General features: G+C 41.4%; 1 protein-coding gene across 1 annotated transcript in view; it reads right to left on the bottom strand.

The window, feature by feature from the left end:
• mcu (mitochondrial calcium uniporter) overlaps window positions 1-22,314 on the bottom strand; it is a 199,726-nt gene that overhangs the window by 32,610 nt on the left and 144,802 nt on the right. The window contains exon 2 of the mRNA XM_073025387.1: window positions 6,453-6,525. Coding sequence (XP_072881488.1) covers window positions 6,453-6,525 — 73 coding nt within the window. The remainder of the gene's footprint in view (window positions 1-6,452; window positions 6,526-22,314) is intronic.

The raw sequence follows: 22,314 nt of genomic DNA, 5'->3' as shown, positions 1-22,314 counted from the left end.
CTCTAGATGTGAAGAAAGCATTTGAATTACTTCTTGTGAAATTTTACAAATTATTCACACAAACCCACCAAGTCCATTTGAGCTGCTGCCACCTATAATTGTAGGTCACTGAAACAAACTATCAACTGTGAACAGAACAGCTGCAATAGATGCCAGATACAACTCAAAGTAAATATCATAACTTTCTTTGATGGCAGATAACAGATGGCAACTAAATAAATACAATTTGAAATGGATACACAGTCTCCTTTGAAGGCAACATAAAACTGACAAGTCAGAAACAAAATAAATACTTCCTCAGACCCCCAAACATGGCTTTTACAACAGCAAGGAAACTAATTATTTCCAACTCCTTCTGGCGCGTTAATGTGGAAGAACTATGGAGAAAATGCTACACAGCCCTTTTCCCTACACCATTTTAATTCTGAAAGGAATTGGTATACAAGAAACACCAATGCCCATGATGGAAAAAGCCTACAAGAAGTATTGGCGGCCAAGTCCATCACAGGAAAAGCCCTCCCAGCCATTGAGCACATCTCCAAGGAGTGCTGCCACAAGAAAAGACCGCCCCCCACCCCACCCCCCCCCACCCCCCCAACATCCAGGCCATGCTCTCTTCTTGTTGCTGCCACCATCGGGAATCAGGTACAGGAGCCTTAGATCCCGCACCAGCAGGCTCAGGAACAGTTATTACATTTCAAACATCAGGCTTCCTGAACAACATGGATAACTTCTCTCACCTGAACTCTAAACTGATTTCACTCCTAAGGACTCGTTTTCAAGGACTCCACAACTCATATTCTCAACATTTACATTTATTTATTTTTTTTATATTTATACAGTTTGTCTTTTGTACTTTGGCTGGTTTTTTTTTTACTCTTTGTGTGTAGCTTTTCCTTGATTCTATTGTATTTCTTTGTTCTACCGTGAATGCCCGCAAGAAAATGAATCACAGGGTGGTAGATGGTAAAATGCACTTACTTTGATAATAAATTTAATTTGAACTTTGGAGTTTTATCACATCTTATCCAGAAATCCGACTGCAAATTAGAGCCAGCAGGTGTCAACTTTATATTACACCTTCAACATGAAATTATTCCAAAGCATTTCACATGATGACACTATATGCAAAATATTAGTGCAGATGGCCAAATATAATCAAAGGCAAAGGGTTTAAAAAGCATCTTATTAAAGAGGATATGGAATTCCAGTGAGAAGATAAAGGCTGCTGAAAGTTGAAGGCTGATGAGTGATGGGAATGGGGAATGTTCAAGAAAGCAGAACTCTATCGGCAAGAAATATCACCAAGGGTTATTGGATTAGACAATAATTCAAGGATGGATCTAAATTATGGCCAAGACAGAAGGAAAATGTTATAGTCAAAGTTAAAATGAATCTGTCATTGAGCAAGGTCTGCAGAACAATGTTTCCACAGAGCCTCCAGGTCCTTGAAAGTCAAGAAGGCACATGTATAGAGTTAACAAGTGAGAGAGGGTTTACACTACTTATAGGTAAATGAAAATAAACACAAACCAAGTGATGTTGTAGATCTCAAATAAAATGGAAAATGCTAGATATATTCAGCAAGTCAAGCAGCATCGCTGGAAAGAGAAATGATAAATGCTTCAGGTCCGAAACCCTTCATTAGGTCTTGGACCCACAACATTAACTGCTTCTCTTTCCACAGAGGTTTCCTGACCTGCTGAGTATTTTCAACACTTCTGAATCTATATAATTCATGGGCTGCAATTTGGAAACACTATTCCAGACTCTTCAGGGTAAGTTTGCAGCAAGACGGGGCTTGAGATGGTGAGATGACAGAGCAGAGTGCAGACACTATGCAGTCTCAGGCTGAACCTTTGAGAGCTGGACTCCTCTTTGTGTCACCTTTGCTGAGCTTGTACATTCAGTACAGCAAGAGTCAAGATGATAAACTGACAGAGACAGTGTGCAGATGTAGTGCAGTTACCCAGGATGAACATAGCCCTTGAAAGCCCAGCTCTCCTTTGGACAGCTTTTCCATTCACAGTCACCATACCAAGACAAGATGAAGATGGAAATGGAGGCTTCTAAGGCAACACTTACTAGTGGACATGAGGAAAGCTGCAGATGCTCAAAATTCAAGCAACACACACAAAATGCTAGTGGAACGCAGCAGGCCAGGCAGCATCTATAGGAAGAAGGACTGTTTACGTTTCGAACCGAGACCCTTCATCCTGACGAAGGGTCTCGGCCCGAAACGTCGACAGTGCTTCTTACTATAGATGCTGCCTGGCCTGCTGCGTTCTACCAGCATTTTGTGTGTGTTACTTACTAGTGGACTGTTATTTTATTAACTCTTAAGCACTATTATCCTTTAATATGATGATTTAATTGATTAACATCTGAAATGTGCATTTTGATTGGTACTTAAACGTGCAGATGAGACTTAGAAGAGCGCAATATTTCTATTGGGTCAATATCCACATGGAGTGCTATCACAGGAAAGCAGTATCCATCATCAAGGCCAAGCTCTCTTCTCACTGCTGCCATCAAGAAAGTAGTGCAAGAGCCTCAGAACCTACCCCAGAGAGGATAACTTCACTCACCCCATCACTGAACTGTTCCCGCAACCTTTGGACTCACTTTCAAGGATTCTTCATCTGTTTGATATTTATTGCTTGTTTACATTTTTTTTTGTTTGCACTTGCAGAGTTTGATAACTTTTGCATATTGATAATTTGTTCATCACGTTGGGTGCAGTCTTTCATTGATTCTATCATATTTCCTATATTTACTGTGATGCCTGCAAGAAAATGAATCTCAGGGTTGTATATGGCGACATATATGTACCCTGCTAATAAATTTACTTTGGTTTTTGAACTTCTGTATAAAAAATGGGCATTTCTTTGTTCAAGCTTTAGAACAGTTTGGTGATAGGCCAGGCGGTTTTCCTTGTAAACAAGTAAGTGAAGAGCGATTAAAGAACAAGTGCAAGTTGTCAGAGACCATTTAATTGGCATTGACAAAGTGTTTCGAGGCATTTAGTTTCAAATTCAGTCAATCAATGGCTCAATTTCAGGTATTAATACCTCTTGGAGATGCAGATTTTTAGGAGTAATTGCATTTTTTTTTCTTTTCCATTTACTCCCAGGATTTCCAGTTTCAACATTTATTGTAGCAGCAGCATTTAATTTCAAAACACAATGTCCTTGTAATTAAACCCTCCCACCACTGGAAGTGCTACATTACTAATGGTGGGAGGTGGCAATAGGTCTCAAGGCTGTACAGAACAAGACTGATGGAGCTACTCTGCTGGAAGAGAGCATGCATGCAATGGGCCAAATGGCCTCCTTCCTGTGATGTAATCTTTAGTGTGGACTTCCTTATGTTAAATTCAAAGTTCAAACTAAATTTATTATTAAAGTACATATACGTTACCATATACAACCCTGAGAATCATTTTCTTGCGGGCATACTCAATAAATCCAATAACAATGAAAGACCACACCAACAGGGCAGATAATTAGCATACAAAAGACATCAAACTGTGCAAGTAATAATAATAAATGAACAATAAATATCAAGGTCATGAGATGAAGAGTCCTTGAAAGTGAGTCCATTGGTTGTGGAAACAGTTCAACGATGGGGTGAGTGCGGTTGAGGGACTCAATCGGAGTACGGAAAGTATTCCGTCCGGTTCAAGAGCCTGACGGTTGAGGGGTATTAACTGTTCCTGAATCTGGTGGTGTGGGTCTTGATATTCCTGTTCTTTCTTCCTGATGGCAGCAGTGACATGAGAGTATGGGCTGTGTGGTGAAGGTCCCTGATAACGGATGCTGCTTTTCTGCTACAGTGCTTCATATTGATGTGCTTAGTGGTGTGGAGGGCTTTACCTGTGATAGCCTGAGCCATATCCACTGCTTTTTGTAGGATTCTCTGTTCAAGGGCATTGGTGATTCCATACCAGACTGTGATGCAGCCATCAATATACACTGCACCACACATTTATAGAAGTTTGTTAAAGTCTTAGATGTCATGCTGATCTTCATAAACTTCTGAGGAAGTAGAGGCACTGCCGTGCTTTTTGCGTAATTGCATTTACGTGCTGGACCCAAGACTGGTCCTCCGAAACGATAATGAATGAACTGAACCTAAAGTATTGATGTGTTTGGGAAGTTAATCGGTTAATCTGGTATCACCCACCCAACAGCAGGTAAATATAAATGGCCTAGCAGAGCAACGAATCTGTCCTTCGAGGTGAATATCAGTATCCCACCTCATCTAGAATAAGCACTAGCACAAGAAAGCAGCACCTGTCATCAAGGATATCCATCATCCAGGCGATGCTCTCTTCTTGCTGCTGCCACCAGGAAGGAGGTACAGGAGCCTCAGGACCTACCACCAGGTTCAGGAACAGGCTCTTGATCCAGCATGGATAATTTCACTCACCTTCACTCTGAACTGATTTCACAACCTACATACTCACTTTCATGGACTCTACAACTCATGTTCTCAGTATTATGTATTTATGTGTTGCTTGTAATTGAACAGATTGCCTTGTTTTGCACATTGGCTGTTTGTCAGTCTTTGTGTGTAGTTTTTCATTGATTATATTGTATTTCTTTGTTCTACAGTGAATACCTGCAAGGAAATGAATTGCAGTGTAGTTTATGGTGACATTTAGGTATTTATTTTGAATTTTATTTGGAGCTCAAATCATGCAAATCAAATTACACCAGATGCTGTAATGCTGGAATTACACTATTACTGGACAGTAAAAGCAGTGACCAGACAATCATTAGTAACATTGACTGAGGGATAACTATCGGCCAAGGCAACAAGGATGGTACTCCTCCTTGTCTTTAAATTAACGCCATAGGATCTTATGCACCCACCAGAGAGAACAGATCTCACTCTAACCAGCCACCTAAAGAAAGGCAGCCCCTGCACTGCAGCCTCAGCCTGGATACTGTGATTAAATTTTCCAGCTCAAAAGGTGAAACACACTGAGCCTAAGGTTAAATAATCAGGAGTGACAGTCTGCTTCTCAAGCCAACAAAGATGGCAAGTGATCTGCAGAGTTGAGGGTCATTGATCAAACCCTCCACGGGCTTGCCATTCCCATTCCTGTGGCATTCTACCTGCCAAGTCAAGTTTATTGTCATTTCAACCATAAATTGCTGATACAGTACACAGTAAAAAGAAAACAATGTTCCTCCAGGACCCTGGTGCTACATGAATCACAAAACTGCACTAGACAGCACAAGGATACACTAGACTACATAAAACAACACAAAAACTGCACTAGACTACAGACCTGCACACGACTACATAAAGAACACAAAACAGTGCAGGGCAGTACAATAATTAATAAACAAGACAATAGGCACAGTAGAGGACAAATTACAATATAATAATAAATGATGTAGATGTCAGTCTAGACTTTGGGTATTGAGGAGTCTGATGGCTTGGGGGAAGAAACTGTTGCACAGTCTGGTCGTGAGAGCCCAAATGCTTCGGTACCTTTTGCCAGATGGCAGGAGGGAGAAGAGTTTGTGTGAGGGGTGCGTGGGGTCCTTCACAATGCTGTTAGCTTTGCAGGTGCAGCGCGTGGTGTAAATGTCTGTAACAGCAGGAAGAGAGACCCCGATGATCTTCTCAGCTGACCTCACTATCCGTTGCAGGGTCTTGTGATCCAAGACGGTGCAATTTCCGAACCAGGCAGTGATGTAGCTGCTCAGGATGCTCTCGATACATCCCCTGTAGAATGTGGTGAGGATGGGGGGGTGGGAGATGGACTTTTCTCAGCCTTCACAGAAAGTAGAGACACTGCTGGGCATTCTTGGCTACGGAGCTTGTGTTGAGGAACCAGGTGAAAACCAAGAAATTTGGTGCTCTTAACAATCTCAACGGAGGAGCCGTCGATGTTCAGCAGTGAGTGGTCGTTCCGTGTTCTCCTGAAGTCAACAACCATCCCTTTTGTTTTGCTCACATTCAGAGACAGGTTGTTGGCTCTGCACCAGTCTGTTAGCCGCTGCATCTGTGTCTGTATGCTGACTTGTCGTTCTTGCTGATGAGACCTGCCACTGTCATGTCATCGGCAAACTTGATGATATAATTTGCCTACTACTTTGAGACGTCTGATCTTTAACTCCAGCCTTTCCCACACTTTCTTTGACCCAGGACTGAGAACAAGTCATCACACTGTAGGATTCATTACTTCTAACAGCTCCACATTGATTGTGACACAATTACTTGCCTTACTGTACTTTTATCATGCTCCTTGGGAAGTTTTATTGCATGGAAAAAGCTGTATAATGTATCATGTGCATCGGTCTGTGCTGAACTCTGCACAAGCATTTGGCAATGTGGCTCTATCTCTACTTGCACACATCACGTGGACAATCTCACCAGACCTTTCAAGAAACAAGCACCTGGCCCAGTGGCACCAGGGAATCGATGCTACTCACCATTAGAGGGCACAGAGGAACTGGAGCAGTATAATACCCGCTGACTATTCCACACTGGAAATCTCTGGCACACCTGCAAAGCAAGGAAAGAGGTTATAGTGTGATAGAGAGCATTCACAATGAATACACTATGACCCTCACACTCCAATGCAGAAAAGGAACAAACACTAACTGCAATGACTTTGGACCCACAGGGTAGACCTTTGAATGAGGGCCAAGTACTTAGTGAAAGGACCCGTCATAGACTGTACAGCAACTGTTTGAACCTTTGATTAAGGGTAGGGCTCCCAAATCTGCAATTCTGGAGTCAGGACACCAGGAGGGGTAATTTAAAATGCTTAAAAAATATAACCCACAATTTTTTAGTACATAAACCCAGTGCCATTACAAATGGGTTTGGGGATGAAGCAGCTTTTTTGGTTGGAAAAGTTTGCGCTACAGCTAGTTTTCATAATCAGAATCAGGTTTATTATCACCAGCTTGTGACGTGAAATTTGTTAACTTAGCAGCAACAGTTCAATGCAATACATAATATAGAAGAGAAAAACAAAAAAAAACTAACAGTAATAATAAATAAGTATATCAATTACAGTATATGTATTCTGAAAAAAATTAAATATGTGCATAAAACAAATATTGTATCTTTAAAAAAATGAGGTAGTGTTCAAGGGTTCAATGTTCATTTAGGAATCGGATGGCAGAGGGGAAGAAGCTGTTCCTGAATCACTGAGTGTGTGTCTTCAGGCTTCTGTATCTCTTACCCGATAGTAACAGTGGGAAAAGGACATTCTCTGGGTCCTGGAGGACCTTAATAATGGATGCTGCCTTTCTGAGACACCACTCCCTAAAGATATCCTGGGTACTTTGTAGGCTAGTGCCCAAGATAGAGCTGATTGGATTTACGATCCTCTGCAGCTTCTTTCAGTCCTGTGCAGTAGCTCCTCCATACCAGATATCATTTAACCTTTCCTGTTTTCAACCACTTCATATGGCTTCTTTTTTTAATCCTCCCTCACCCCACCTAATTTCCTTCGCATCTTAAGATTTTTCTTAAACTTCAAATTTTACTCCATCTCTTACTAAAGATTATCAGCCTGAACAACTAATGGCGCAGCCTACCCATAACGTAGCTCTCTGGTGATTAAGGTATGTGAGTGTGCTTAGAGCTAAGCTGATAGCCGTAAGTAAATTAATTAAATTAAATACTCAGGCAAGACAGGTGACAGGTTGTCACTGAAGTATGTGGAAGCAAATGGGAGTCATCACAGCTGCAGTAAGCGAGCAGATGGGGGAAACATGGCTAAAGAACTGATGAGACAGAGTTTGGGATTCCAAAACTGCCATGCAGTTATGTTACTTCTTCACTTTGGTTCATGAGGTGACCATATCTCTAAATGAAGTGCTGCTGAACTAGTCAGTCAAGAAGGACAGGGAGATATGAATAAGAGTGAGGCAGGCATGAGGAAGGGTGTGGAAGACATAGAAAGGGTCCACAGGAGATTTACAAGGATGTTGCCTGGATTGGGGAGCATGCCTTATGAAAACAGGTTGAGTGAATTCGGCCTTTTCTCCTTGGAGCGACGAAGGATGAGAGGTCACCTGATAGAGGTGTATAAGATGATGAGAGGCATTGATCATGTGGATAGTCAGAGGCTTTTTCCCCAGGGCTGAAATGGTTGTCACAAGTGGACACAGGTTTAAGGTGATGGGGAGTAGGTACAGAGGAGATGTCAGGGGTAAGTTTTTTACTCAGAGAGTGGTGAGTGCATGGAATGAGCTGCCAGCAACAGCAGTGGAGGCAGATACGATAGGGTCTTTTAAGAGACTTTTGGATAGGTACATGGAGCTTAGTAAAATAGAGGACTATGGGTAAGCCTAGTAATTTCTAAGGTATGGACATATTCGGCACAACTTTGTGGGCCGATGGGCCTGTATTGTGCTGTAGGTTTTCTATGTTTCTAAGTTCTGGGCCGTACAGTTGTTCAACATGTATTTGATTCTGACAACCGGCATGGGTAAGAGCAGAGATCACAGGGCAGATGAGCGAACTGATCACTGCACTACAGGAGCAAAGACAAACTGGGGGAGTGGGAAGGAACAAGTTGGTATCAGGGAGCAGTACACGGAAGGGGTAGGCTCTATTCTCTGTAACCCTGAGCACGAGACCTTAAGGCCAACCTGCCTGCACCCAGACAATTTTTGGGGGCAGCACAGCAGCATCGTGATTGGCACACCACTTTACAGCACAGATGACCTGGGTTCAAATCCCGACATTGCCTGTAAAGAGTTTGGACGTTCCCCTTGTGACCTCGTGGGTTTCCTCCAGGTGCTCTGGTTTCCTCCCACAGTCCAAAGGCTTACCGGTTGATAGGTTAATTGTTCCGCAACTAGACTAGTATTAAATCAGGGGATTGCTGGCTGGGATGGCTCGAAGGGCTGTGAGGGCCTATTCCTTGTTATACACCAATAAATAAATAAATTAATTAATTAGGGATATCTCCTAGGGCTGGTGAGGAAAGATCCAGTTGTTGTAGTCCAAATGGAAACAAATTACTTAAACAGAACCAAGATTGTAACAGATTCCTATTAACACTAAGGAAACAAGGCAATTGTAAGGAAAGATAGGGTGTTTAGAAAGAAAAGAAATTGATTTGAAGAGCTTCCACAAATATGTAAATATGAGAAGATAAACTAACCTTACTTTGGTTCTCTTACACAGAAATTGCACTGACTGAAATGGTGGAGAAATTACATTTTTAGCATCTGACTTCATGGAAGATACAAAAAATAGGCAAGAACAAAAAATCTGGAGTAATTGAGAAGCTCAAAGAAATTAGTATTCATAAAAAAACTAGCATTGGAGAAATTAACAGGATGGGAAGCTGAAAATCCCCAGGATCTAGTGAGCTGCCTCCCGGGGTACTGTAAGAGATGCCTCTGAAGATGGTTCTCATCTTGCAAAACTGCATAGGTTCTGGAACAGTGGCCACAGAGGGAACATATCAAATGTAACACACTATTTAACAAGAGAGGGAATGAGAAAACAGAATGATCAGTTAAAGTCACATCCGTGGAGAAGTGAAATGCTGGAATCTATTAAAAAGGGACTGGTCATTAGGCACATGGGAAATAATAGTGATTGGCTTCAATAATGAAAAGGAAAATCATGCTTGATGAAATTGTTGGAATACCTTTGAGTTTCTAGTTAGCCAAACAGAGAAGTGAAAACAGAGGATGTTGTGAACTTGGATTTTCAAAAGTTCATAAATAAAATGGCATGCAATAACTGATGAAATAAATTTAGACCACACCAACAAAGGTAGTTTCATAGTAGAGGCTGATGAACATTTAGCGGACAGAAAACAGCAAGAAGAAAAAGATCACTTTTGTTTAGGGGGCAATGATCAGTGAAGTGTTGCAGGGATCAGTACAGAGGTTCAGCTGCTCCTAACTGAATGAAAAGATCAAGTGTACTATATCCAAGTCTACTGCTGATGCCAAGTTATTTGGTGAGGCACTGAGGGAGAAAACAGCAGGGAGATGCACATCAAGGTTAAGCAAATGGGTAGGGGAATATCAGACAGAATATTGTCACGTTGATAGGAAAATAACAGAAAGGAAATAAATTAAAGGGGTTTGTGTTCCGAGGGAGCTTGGGTCTTCTCATGCTCAGATCACTGAAAGTTAACATGCAGCGCAATTTGTTGGTTTTTAATGCAAGTGATATTCAGTGCCATAGTGCATCATCTTCCAATTATGTCCAACCTTCTAGAAGTAAGGTCATTGTCTCAAAACAAAAGGGTCAGCTACTGAGGACAGAATAAATAAACTTTGAAATTCATAGAGGGCTGAGGAGACTGAGTCATTTAGTATATTAAGATTGATAGCCTTCAGATATTAAGAGATTCAAAGGAAATGAGTTAATTCAGGAAAGTGGTACCAAAGGTCAGCCATGATCTTGGAGAAGGCCTAAGGGGCCATATAGCTACTTCTATTTACATTTTTAATCTTCTTTCCACAGATGCTGCCCGACCTATTGAAACATTCCTGGCTACAGAGCAAATTTAGGTGAACAGCTAAGGAGCTTGGCCACACTTCCTTCAAGCATCGTTAAGTTGCTCGTAATATCGCTGCTCATTTAGACCATAAGACCATAAGACACAGGGGCAGAATTAGGCTATTTGGTTCATTGAGTCTGCTCCACCATTCAATCATGGCTGATCCTTTTTTCTTTCTCCTCCTCAACCCCATTTCCCGGCCTACTCCCCGTAACCTTTAATGCCATGTACAATTCAGGAACTATCAATCTCTGCCTTAAATACACCCAACAACCTGGCCTCCACAGCTGCATGTGGCAACAAATTCCACAAATTCACCACCCTCTGGCTGAAGAAATTTCTCCATATCTCTGTTTGAATGGACACCCCTCTATCCTGAGGCTTGCCCTCTTGTCCTAGACACTCCCATCAAAGAATTCCAACAGATTTTCCCTGACGGAAACCATGTTGAGTTTGTCCTATCTTGCCCCGTGTCACCAAGTACTCTATCACCTCGTCCTTAACAACTGACTCTAACATCTTCCCAACCACTGAGGTCAGGCTAACTGGTCTATAACTTCCTTTCTGCTGCCTTTCAGAGTGTTTACCAGAGTGTTGTCGGAAGTGAGACGGCTGTGCAGGTCTGTGGTTAATCAGCCCAGTTTAAAATGTGCATCAAGGTTTCACACGAAGGTCTGTAGCAAAGAAGGCTCCAAAGGCTCATCAGCTATACTAGCAGGAGTCTTTGATTATAACTCAAAAGTATTTCAGAACTGCTCTACTCGTTACATCATCACAATATCCACTCAGTAATCAACTATCATTTTGGCTCATCAATTGCATTCTCTGAAGCAAGTGGTTACGGGTCCACATCTTACTCCAAAGACTCGAGCATTTAATCTCTCTTACTATTCCCTGTGCAAATGCTTTTAAATTAGTCATTAAACATCAAACATAAAGAGGTGCATGTATCTGCAGAGCCAACTGGTAAAGGTGCAGAAGAGAATACCCTTACAATGACAAGTAGAGCAAGACAAAACAGCCAAAGGAACCCTTGCTTCACAGTTCAAAGATTACAGGGTGAAGACCCATTTCAAATTTCAAAGTAAATTGACCGTCAAAGTATGTATGTGTCACCATATGATTCACCGTGAGGTTCATCTGCTTGTAGGAATTCACAGTAGGACAAAGACAATAGAATTAATGAGAAATGACAAACAAAGACTGACAAACAGCCAATTTGAAAAAGACACAAACTGTGCAAATAACTAACTAACTAAATCAATAAATAAAACAGAACTGAGAAATTGAGTTGTAGAATACTTGAAAGCAAGTCCATAGGTTGTGGAATCAGTTCCGAGTTGAGGTGAGTGAAGTTGCCCACACTAGTGTTTAAAATTATGAGGGGGATAGATAGAGTTGACGTGGACAGGCTTTTTCCATTGAGAGTAGGGGAGATCCAAACAAGAGGACATGAGTTGAGAGTTAGGGGGCAAAAGTTTAGGGGTAACACAAGGGGGAACTTCTTTACTCAGAGAGTGGTAGCTGTATGGAACGAGCTTCCAGTAGAAGTGGTAGAAGCAAGTTTGATATTGTCATTTAAAAAAAATTGTATAGGTATATGGACAGGAAAGGAATGGAGGGTTATGGGCTGAGTGCAGGTCGGTGGGACTAGGTGAGAGTAAGTGTTCGGCACAGACTAGAAGGGCCAAGATGGCCTGTTTCTGTGCTGTAATTGTCATATGGTTATATGGTTCAGGTGCCTAATGGTTGAAGGGTAGCTAGTGTCCCAGTGCCAGGTGGTAAGGAACCCAAGGCTCCTGTACCTCCTTTCCCAATCGCGAGCGAGAGCAGAGAGCAAGTCTGGGATGGTGGAGGCCCTTGATGATGGATGCCGCTTTCTTGTAGATGTACTCAATGGTGTGGAAGGATTTTCTTGTGACGAACTGAGCTGCATTCACTACTTTTTGTAGTCTTTTCAGTTTGTGGGCATTGCTGTTCCCATACCAAGGAGTAGTGCAACCTGACAGGACACTCTCCATCTTCAGATTCACTTCAGAAATGAAGCGAAGCCGACTCAATGGAGCAGCAAAGGTGTTGTGAATTTTTGAGATGGCAAACTCTGTACACAATCGTGCACATCCTTAAATGACTTTTGCAGACCATAGTACAATATCTTTTAACCACATTAAAGGTTGTGCTTCCCTCTCAGGTGGGTGTAAAAGATCTCAAGTCACGTTTTCCTAGAGAAGGCAGAGAGCATTCGTTCAAGTCGTGTCAATAAATGTTACTAAATCAATATTTGGTTATTTTTGTTGTTTGCGAAAACCAGCTGTTTATGAATTGATTGCCCAGTTCTCCACACCATAACAACTGCTTTACCTTGCGAATACTTTATTGGCTGCAGGGCACTTTGGAAAAAGTATGAAAAAGATATGAAAATTAGTTTTTCCTGTCAACAGAGGCAAACATCATTGCAGAGTCAACGATAACTGAAAAACAAGGGCTTACAAAAATCTACTAAGGAAACAGCAGGCAAGATGTCTAACTTCACAGAGCCAGCAGTGGAACTCTACATTGAGCCCCAGTCACTGGAATGCTGAGGCCGAAACTCTTCCAGCTGAACCTCATTAATCAACTTAGTTATGTATATTCACCAAATCATGTAGGTCTTTGTAATTAAGCCAATTTGAGATAATTGCACATCTTAAATAAACTAAGCATATCAGAGTGAAAGCCTGTTAAACTAAAGCTACATTTAGAATTTAGGAGGCTTCAGAATGATTACCTCCTACAAACTCCGTGCCAGAATGCATCTCACGCTTAATGACATTAAAGAAAGATTTGAAAAGTGACAGAGATCGTGGGAGACTCTGAGAAGCACAGTCAAACAAAACACTGTTAATCCCTTAAAGGATGATTTAATAGACCCACATCGCAGCACTGGCTTCAATTATCTCAGATGCAAGATTTTGTCTGACAGCAGTAGCACAATACACTCAGTAGACACTTTATTAGGTACCTCCTGTACTTAATAAAGTGGTCACTGAGTTTATGTTTGTGGCCTTTGGCTGCTGTAGCACATCCACTTCAAGGTTTGATGTGTTGTGCATTCAGAGATGCTCTTCTGCACACCACTGTTGCAACACATTGTTATTTGAGTTACCATCACGTTCCTGTCAACTTTAACTAATCTGGCCATTCTCCTCTAACGTCTCTCATTAACCAAGCTATTTTCAACCACAGAACCTCTGCTCACTGGATGTTTTTATTTTCCCCACACCATTGTCTGTAAACTGTTGTGCATGAAAATCCCAGGAGATCAGCAGTTTCTGAGATACTCAAACCACCCAATCTGGCACCAACAATTATTCCATGATCAAAGACACTTAGATCACATTTCTATCCCATTCTGATACTTGGTCTGAACAATAACTGAGCTTCTTGACCATGTCTGCACACTTTTACGTATTGAGTTGCTGCCACATGATTGGCTGATTAGATATATTTGCCTTATTGAGCAAGTGAATAAGTGTACCTAATAAATTGGCCACTGAACTATGACCAAACAGTCCCACATGTTACAGGCTCTCAATACTCAGTTTTTCAAACACCTACTACAAAAAGCTTCCAACCTTATCACCATCTGGCAATGGTTCGGTTATTGAAAGATTGCAGTTGGAAGCATTCTTGATCTGAATAAATGTTAACCAGATATAAAAAAAGAGCACAAGACCTTTTCTTTCTCCTTACCAAAGAAGGATTGGAATCTATTAAATAATCACGACAGGCAAAATGCTAGCTTGAAAGTGACGCAAGATGCAAGATTGTCATCCAAGAATAAAATATCAGAAGAGATAATCATTTAGAAGCTTTGGGGAAGTGTCCAGAAGACATCACCGTGTTGAGTCTCTGCCATTTTACAAATAGAAACTGAATTGGAGAAGCCACTTACATATTACGGCCACAACAGCAGGTCAGATATTGGATACTATGCAGCAAATGACTCAACTTCCAACACCCAAAAGTCCAAACAATATCCGAGGCAGGATACTGAACACTCTCTACTTGCCCGAATGCTCGCTACTTGTCGGAAGAAGATGGCGCCAGTGAACAACACGACCAAAGGTGACGTCCTTCAGACAGTTCACAAAAGTACTTCTTTTACTTCTTGTTCTTTCAAATATGATTCTGCCACCATTGGAACCCGTGATTTACGTTTTTGATGGTGTGTTTTTGGGCCAATTGCGCGACCAGGCGCTTTGCTGTCTCCGAGGCAGTTTGGTGGGGTTTCGAGTGGAACGTGTGGCCTGGAGGCCAAGAAGCCTGGGGCACAAGCCCAGGATCGGCTTCATTTTTTGCTGATCTCATCGATTAAAGTGTCAAGCAAGACTGAAATCAACAAGGGTGAGAGCGGCAGGTGAATGGGTGTTCAGCACCCTCTGCCTGTGTGTAACTGGACTCCCTCTCACTCGATGCTGTGGGACTCTTGGGTCTCAGGCAAACTTTGTGGGTCGGACTCTGTAGTTCCTGCTATGGTCTCTTTCCAGTTACTCCTTTTGTATTGCTGTTTTGTGTGACTTTGATCAGGGTGGACTGGCTCTGCAGCCAACCAACAACACAGTGCTAAATTGAACTAAACTGAACATTCCTAGACTGTTTCAATGACTTTGTGGTTTGATGATTTATACCTTATGTTTTGCCATTTGCACAATTTGTTCTTTTTTTCCCCGGTGTGTTGGGTGTTTGATGTTTTCTTTGTCTGTGGGAAGAATGAATGCATACATACTTTTGGTAATAAGTGTACTTTGAACTTTTTGAACTTTGAAAGCAGCCCGAATTCTCGAGACGGTCACATGAAGGCAGCCTACTTGATTGCCACCTCAGCCAGTCTAAATATTCACCGCCTTCGACATCCGTGAACAGTAGCTCCAGCTTATTACAAATACAAAATACTCTGCAGTTATTCATCTGTGCAGTTCCTAAACTCTCAATGTCTACTACTGAGAGTGCCAAGGGCAGTAGGGACATGGGAACGCCGACTGCTACAAGTTCCAACAATTTCCTGACTTGCAAAAATGTTTTGGTCCTCCTTCATCACTGGGTCCAAAAGCTGTAACCCCACCCATCATAATGTTGTAACATTTCGAGGAGGTGCCTCAACTCTCCCTTCACAGGATCACTACATCTGGGAAGTGAAAACAGGCCCAGTTAACAACAATGAGAATCCACAAAAATGAACAGACATGGTGCCAAAGGACAGCTGGTGTTCAAGCGAAGTGAAAGAAAGAAAATACACTCAGTGGCCACTTTATTAGGTGCACCTGCTTGATAAGACAAATACCTAATCAGCCTATCTTGAGGAAGCAACTCGCAGCAGAAAAGCATGCCGACATGGTCCCGAGGAGTTCAGTTGTTGTTCAGACCAAACATCAAGAATGCAAAAGAAATGTGACCTAAGTGACTTTGATCATGGGATGATCGTTGGCACCTGACAGAGGGGTTTGTACAAGTTGTACAAGGCCTTGGTGAGACCGCACCTAGAATATTGTGTGCAGTTTTGGCCCCCTAATCTGAGGAAAGACATTCTTGCCATAGAGGGAGTACAGAGAAGGTTCACCAGATTGATTCCTGGGATGGCAGGACTTTCATATGAAGAAAGACTGGATCGACTAGGCTTATACTCACTGGACTTTAGAAGATTGGGATCTTATTGAAACGTATAAAATTCTAAAGGGATTGGACAGGCTAGATGCAGGAAGATTGTTTCTGATGTTAGAGAAGTCCAGAACGAGGGGTCACAGTTTAAGGATAAAGGGGAAGCCTTTTAGGACCGAGATGAGGAAAAACTTCTTCACACAGAGAGTGGTGAACCTGTGGAATTCTCTGCCACAGGAAACAGTTGACGCCGGTTCATTGGCTATATTTAAGAGGAAGTTAGATATGGCCATTGTGGCTAAAGGGATCAGGGGGTATGGAGAGAAAGCAGGTACAGGGTTCTAAGTTGGATGATCAGCCATGATCATACTGAATGGTGGTGCAGGCTCGAAGGGCCGATTGGCCTACTCCTGCACCTATTTTCTATGTTTCTATGTTTGAGTATTTCAGAATTTGCAAACCTCCTGAGATTTTCACACAGAACAGCCTCCGGAGTTGAAAGAGTATGGCACAAATAAAAAATACAAACAAAAAAAAAAATCCAGTAAGCAGCAGTTCTGTGGGCAAAACACCCTGTCAATGAGAGAGGTCAGAGGAGAATGGCCAGACTGGTTCAAGCTGACAGGAAGGTGACTGTAACTCAAATAACTACACGTTACAACACACAAACCATTGAACCTTGAAGTAGATGGTCTACAGCAGCAAAAGACCATGAACATACACTCAGTGGCTACTTTATTAACTTCTGAAAGCAAACATGAAAGCTAGAGCCCGTATCAATAATTTATTAGGTAACTTTATTGCTCTAAAATGCATGTTGAAATCTTAACGTACCTCAGCAGAAACTTACTGTGAAAGTTAACTTGTACTCAGTGCTCTGGTGCTGTGAAATTAATTCCAGAATATTGATCATACCACACCCAAGAACCTTAGCAGTCACCAAGAGAGAAATTATTCAATATCAGTATGGATACGTAGTACTGTAAATATTTATTCAAAGGAACATGATCTCCAGAAACAAAAGATCAGAGGACAGCTCGATAAATACAAGAGAAATGGAATAAAATGCATCACAACGCCAATAAACCAGCATGTAAGAAGAGTCTGGTATGAACTGATATCTTTTGGGTGAAGTTGCCCTTTTCTGTGTAGTTTATGTTGTTTAACAACGGAACAAAGCCTAATTTTTCCATCTAATAATTTCTGCTACTTTCCTGTTATACTCAAGTGACATGAACACCTGGCGATTTCTTTTTTCTGGTTAGAAATATCTCTCTTAGTTCCAAGTCTACACTCCATTGCTCCCGCCAAGACCTCAATCTCTGAAAGAGTTGTGCATCAGCCAAGGCGCAATAAATAGGTCCCTTAACCGCTTCTAGTGAGAGGGAGCCAAGACCATGAATTTTCACGGCCTTGCATGGCTCTGTCACAGCTCAGGACATATTTTTCTCTCTCTGCTGACCTTGGATGAGCATGTGCAAAGTAACAAGTCAATATCAAGTCACCAGAGGTCTGAAATTAGTGCAAATGTCATTTGGTACTAATGAGAAATAGAACAGAGACAAAGAAACATCCATGCAATTTTACACTACCAAGTGTCAATGGACAGATAAGAAGCACATGGACTGAAGTTTGCATCCCTTTCAGAAAATGGGGCATGTCAATGGTGTGAGATTCACTACCTCGAGAGTTGTGGAGATTCATTTCTTCAGCATAATTGAGACTGAGATCAATAGACTTAGATATTAAAGGTGTGAACAGACATGCCACTGATATAAATGAATAGATCAGCCATGAAGTGATTGAAGTAGTCACGGGGGGGGGTGTAGTGGGGTGGGGGTACTGAACAGCCTGCTCTGTCCCCTCTTTCTTGCAATCTGATGCAGGAAACAGGCAGCCAATTAGTGCACAGCAAGTTCTATAAACCAAGAAAATTACTGTGTACAATATCTTTTTGAGCTGTTCAAGAGGAATAATTGCTGAGATCATTTAATAATGATAAAAATGCAAACCTCATGGCAATTCTTTGATGCCAACACAAGGCTAATTTTGTCAATCTAATTCTTACTCCTGCAGGGCAGGACTCTTCAGCATAATACTGCAAATTTATGTATATTAATTGGAATTAGATTCAGAAAGTCCTTCAGCATTGCAATAGGCATCAAAGTAATAAAGCATTATCCTGGTAATAAACTCCAACGTGCTGAGAGGCTACTTGCGGTTGGCTTATCTTTCTTTTAAGTATATAAATTGAGCTATTAAATTTGAGTATAGATCATTTTAGGGGGAACCTGTTAAAAGGGAATGATATTTTATTAATATCATATGCAACCAGATACATTACATGTGACAAGATCACATGATGTAACAAAGCACCTCTCAGTCAAGGTAACACTGAAATTATAGTCACCAAAGTCAACAGAAGATGTATACCCAGCTGGCAAACAGGTGCTGATTTTTTTTTAAACACGAGATCCAATCCAAATTAAACTAACAAGTTATAAAATGCAGACTCTAAAGACGCAAGGTTGCGTTCCCCACAAATGAGAATCAGGCATGGACACCGCCCAAAATGTAATCAAGAGGAGTAGAGGCTTGATAGAGTACACAGGAATCAACAGGCAGCAACTGAATCATCTTTCAAAATCTGTGCACCGTTCTCAACTACTGCTCTAAGTACGTCACTGTAGGAGTCCATCATCATTAAACAATGCCACAAGAAATGCAGTTGTGAAAGACGAAGGTCAGTTGGTTAATCACTCTACTCATATAAATATACTTGGCATTATCAGTCCCAATAATCTCTTAATTACTTTCAGCACTTAATATGCTCTTCCAGTCATCTTCTCAGAAAGTCTAAATATTTAAATGCTATCAGTTTTTCCAGAAACTAAAACCATGGAATCTGGTGACCAAGCCCAGGGACTAGTTTCTGCATGGCCTTAAAGATTAAAAGTTAGCTTTATTTGTCAGGTGTACTTTGAAACAGAAGGTGAAATGCATTGTCTGAATCAAATCAAATCAGCGAGGATTGTGCTGAGCAGCCCACAAGTGTCACTGTACTTCTGGGAACAATATAGCAGGCCCACAGCTCACTAACCCTCCAGAGACTGAAAGACATTTTGGATGGTTGCAACATACACAACACTGGAGGAACTGAGCAGACCAGGCGACATCTATGGAGCGAAATGGACAGTCCACATTTTGGATTGAGACCCTTCACCAGGGCTACATCTAGAGGGCAGACAGGCAGTATAAAAAAGTTATTTGACACAAACTCCAAAACTAGCCATCTTGTCACCTCGCTGAGCAAACAAAACAGATGAATCAGAATGTTCTCACCAAGCTTCACACAACTTGCAGATTTGAAAATAAGTCACCCTTAGTTCATCAGGGCCAGTTTAAAAACCTGGAACTACTTCCTGAACAGTGCTGTGGCAATAATTCAGCACACAAGCAGCAGCAGATTACTAGGAAAAGATGGAAAAAGCATCCAGAGCTTTGAATCAATATCTACCCTGCCAACAAAACCTGCATCACAGCAGTGAATCTTATAAAAAATACAAAAAGGACCCATGAAAGTGTATTTAAAAAACCCCACAAAACCAGGACAGAGTAGAAATTCTGCACATTGCTTTTACCACCTTTACCAGAGCTCCATGACAACCGGAGAAAATAGAGCTTCAAAGTATGATGCTCGCAACATCCACATAGTCACAGCTTTTTGTTTTAAACAGTAGAGCCAACTCTTTTACATGGAACTGCCATGTTTCCTGTAGAATGGTGTCCCAGATGCTAAGGCTGTAATGTTCCCTCCCTCCCATCATCAACAACAGCTGTGCTCTTTCATTTCACTCCTTCAAAGGATTCAAGATGGGGAGGAGAGGGGTTATCATAGCCCCAGAGAGAGAGTAATGGAGATGAATAATAATAACAACAAATATCATTTGACTCACAATATAGCTGTGCTCATAAAATGCCTCATTATTTATATTACAAAAGCAATACCTGTGAATGGATTTAAACCTCAAATGTTAAGCATTTCTAGGTTCAGATATTGCCCAACCTATCAGTTTTTTGTTGTATTTTCTGTTAATTTCACCCTCCTGCATCTGCAGTTCTTTTTTTCTGATTTTCACATTACTTGTGTCATTTACATTGAGATGTTATAAAAAGATCATAGAAGTTGGAATAACATGGAAAATCTCTATCATCTGCCTCATTTCTCAAAGGAAGGCGCGGACCTGAATAATTTAAAAATCAAAGTGCTGTATGATTGGTATCCAATGTGGATCAGTTTGATACCCAACAGATTGTTAATAGAGTCTTGATGAAGGGACTTGGCCCAAAATTTTGACTATTTACTCTTTTCCATAGATGCTGCCTGGCCTGCTGAGTTCCTCCAGCATTTTGTGCGTGTTGCTTCGATTTCCAGCATCTGCAGATTTTCTCATGTTTGAGATTGTCAGTAGAGATAACTGGCTATTAGATTGCATGTTTTCCTAAAATACAGTCAGATATTGGATTCTAGTGCTCCAGGAGCCCAACCAATCGGTAGAAAGCCCTTGTTAATTGGTTAAAAGTTCCATATGGCTCCTTATCCCCAAAACAGGAACACATCTTGATTACTTCTACATAGCCAGTTGATCAACTCAGAACAAAATCGAACTTTTGCCAAACTTAGACCCAAACACAGTCCTATCATCAAAGTATTTCAACAGGCGACATGACATCACTTACTGAATGGCAGAATGCTTCAAGAAGAGCACCTACCCCAGCTCAGCTCACTTTAAGGAATTGTTTGTTAATTACATTGTGCTGAAAGCAAGAAATATTGTAGAAATGGTCATTCTCTCAAGCAGCTCTGCCAACCAATAAGACCATAAGAGCTAGGAGCAGAATTAGGCCATTTGGTCCATCATGTCTGGTCTGTCATTCAATTATGGCTGATTATTTTTCAAAACCATTCCCCTGCTTTCTCGTCATAACCCTCAACTCCTTTACCAATCAAGAACCTATTAATCTATGTCCTAATGACTTGGCCTCCATAGCCCTCTGTGACAACAACCACTCTCTGGCTGAAGAAATACTTTCTTATCTCAGTTTTATAAGATCTTCCTTTTATTCCAAGGCTGTGCCCTTAGATCCTAATATCTCCCACTAATGGAAATATCCTTGTGTGTCCACTCTTTCTAGCCTTTTTGTTTAAGTTCATGGTTAATCTTTTAATTCAAATCCACTTTTCTGCCAAATGTCCCCTTTCCAATTTCATTATTTTCCAAAATTCCTTCAATCACTTTCTTGAGTTTCTTCAAAGACTGAGCATCCACAGCTCTTTGGGATAGTTGTTCTCGATCTTCTTCGCGCCTTGTGGCGCGTGGTGCAGCATCCTTGCTGTTTCTTTAGCGTTTGTTTTTAATGAAGCTGAGTTGCTAGCTCGACGCTCAACCAAGCACGAATGGAAAGTGAGCAAGAGGCCAGCCAGATTCGAACCTGAGACTACTTGGATCGAAGTCCAATGCGGATGCCGCTACATCATCAGCTTCCTCTCAGGGATAGAGAATTCCAAAAATTCACAACCTTAGGAGCGAAGGGATTTCTCACAGCAGTAACACACTGTCAGTCCTTTATCGTAACACTATCCCTCTCCAAGCCACTCACCATCCTGACTTGGAAACATATCACTGTTCCTTCATTGTTGCTGGGTCAAAATCATGGAATTCCCTCCCTAACAATACTGTGGGTGTGGCTGCACCTCAGGGACTGCAGCTGCTCAAGCAGGAAGCTCATAACCCCCTTCTCAAGGGCAACTAGAGATGGGCAATAAATGCTGGCTTAGCTGGCGAAGTCCACATCCAGTAAATGAATAAATAAAAAAAATTCACTCCACTCAAGGCTGGCCATATAATATAGTGTGGGTTGTGCAAGAACATAAATCATTACACATAAAAGAACTTAAATATCCAAAGTAGGCAATATTAGTAACTGTGATTTGCAAAAACTTTATCTAATAATCTTTAGTTCATACCTATTATCCAGTGGCTTCCTGATCAAACAACACACATCTCCCTCAGTCCTACCCATTTTACTAAAAATGCTGAGAACTTGTCATGACCTTGTCATTGAACGTGCCAATCTTCTTGTTTAGTTTCAAAAGGGAATTCAAG

The sequence above is a fragment of the Hemitrygon akajei genome, chromosome 21, assembly GCF_048418815.1.
Source record: "Hemitrygon akajei chromosome 21, sHemAka1.3, whole genome shotgun sequence".
Classification (NCBI taxonomy): Eukaryota; Metazoa; Chordata; class Chondrichthyes; order Myliobatiformes; family Dasyatidae; genus Hemitrygon; species Hemitrygon akajei.
The sequence above is the reverse complement of the archived record's forward strand: the minus strand, read 5'-3'. Positions and strand labels throughout refer to the sequence as shown.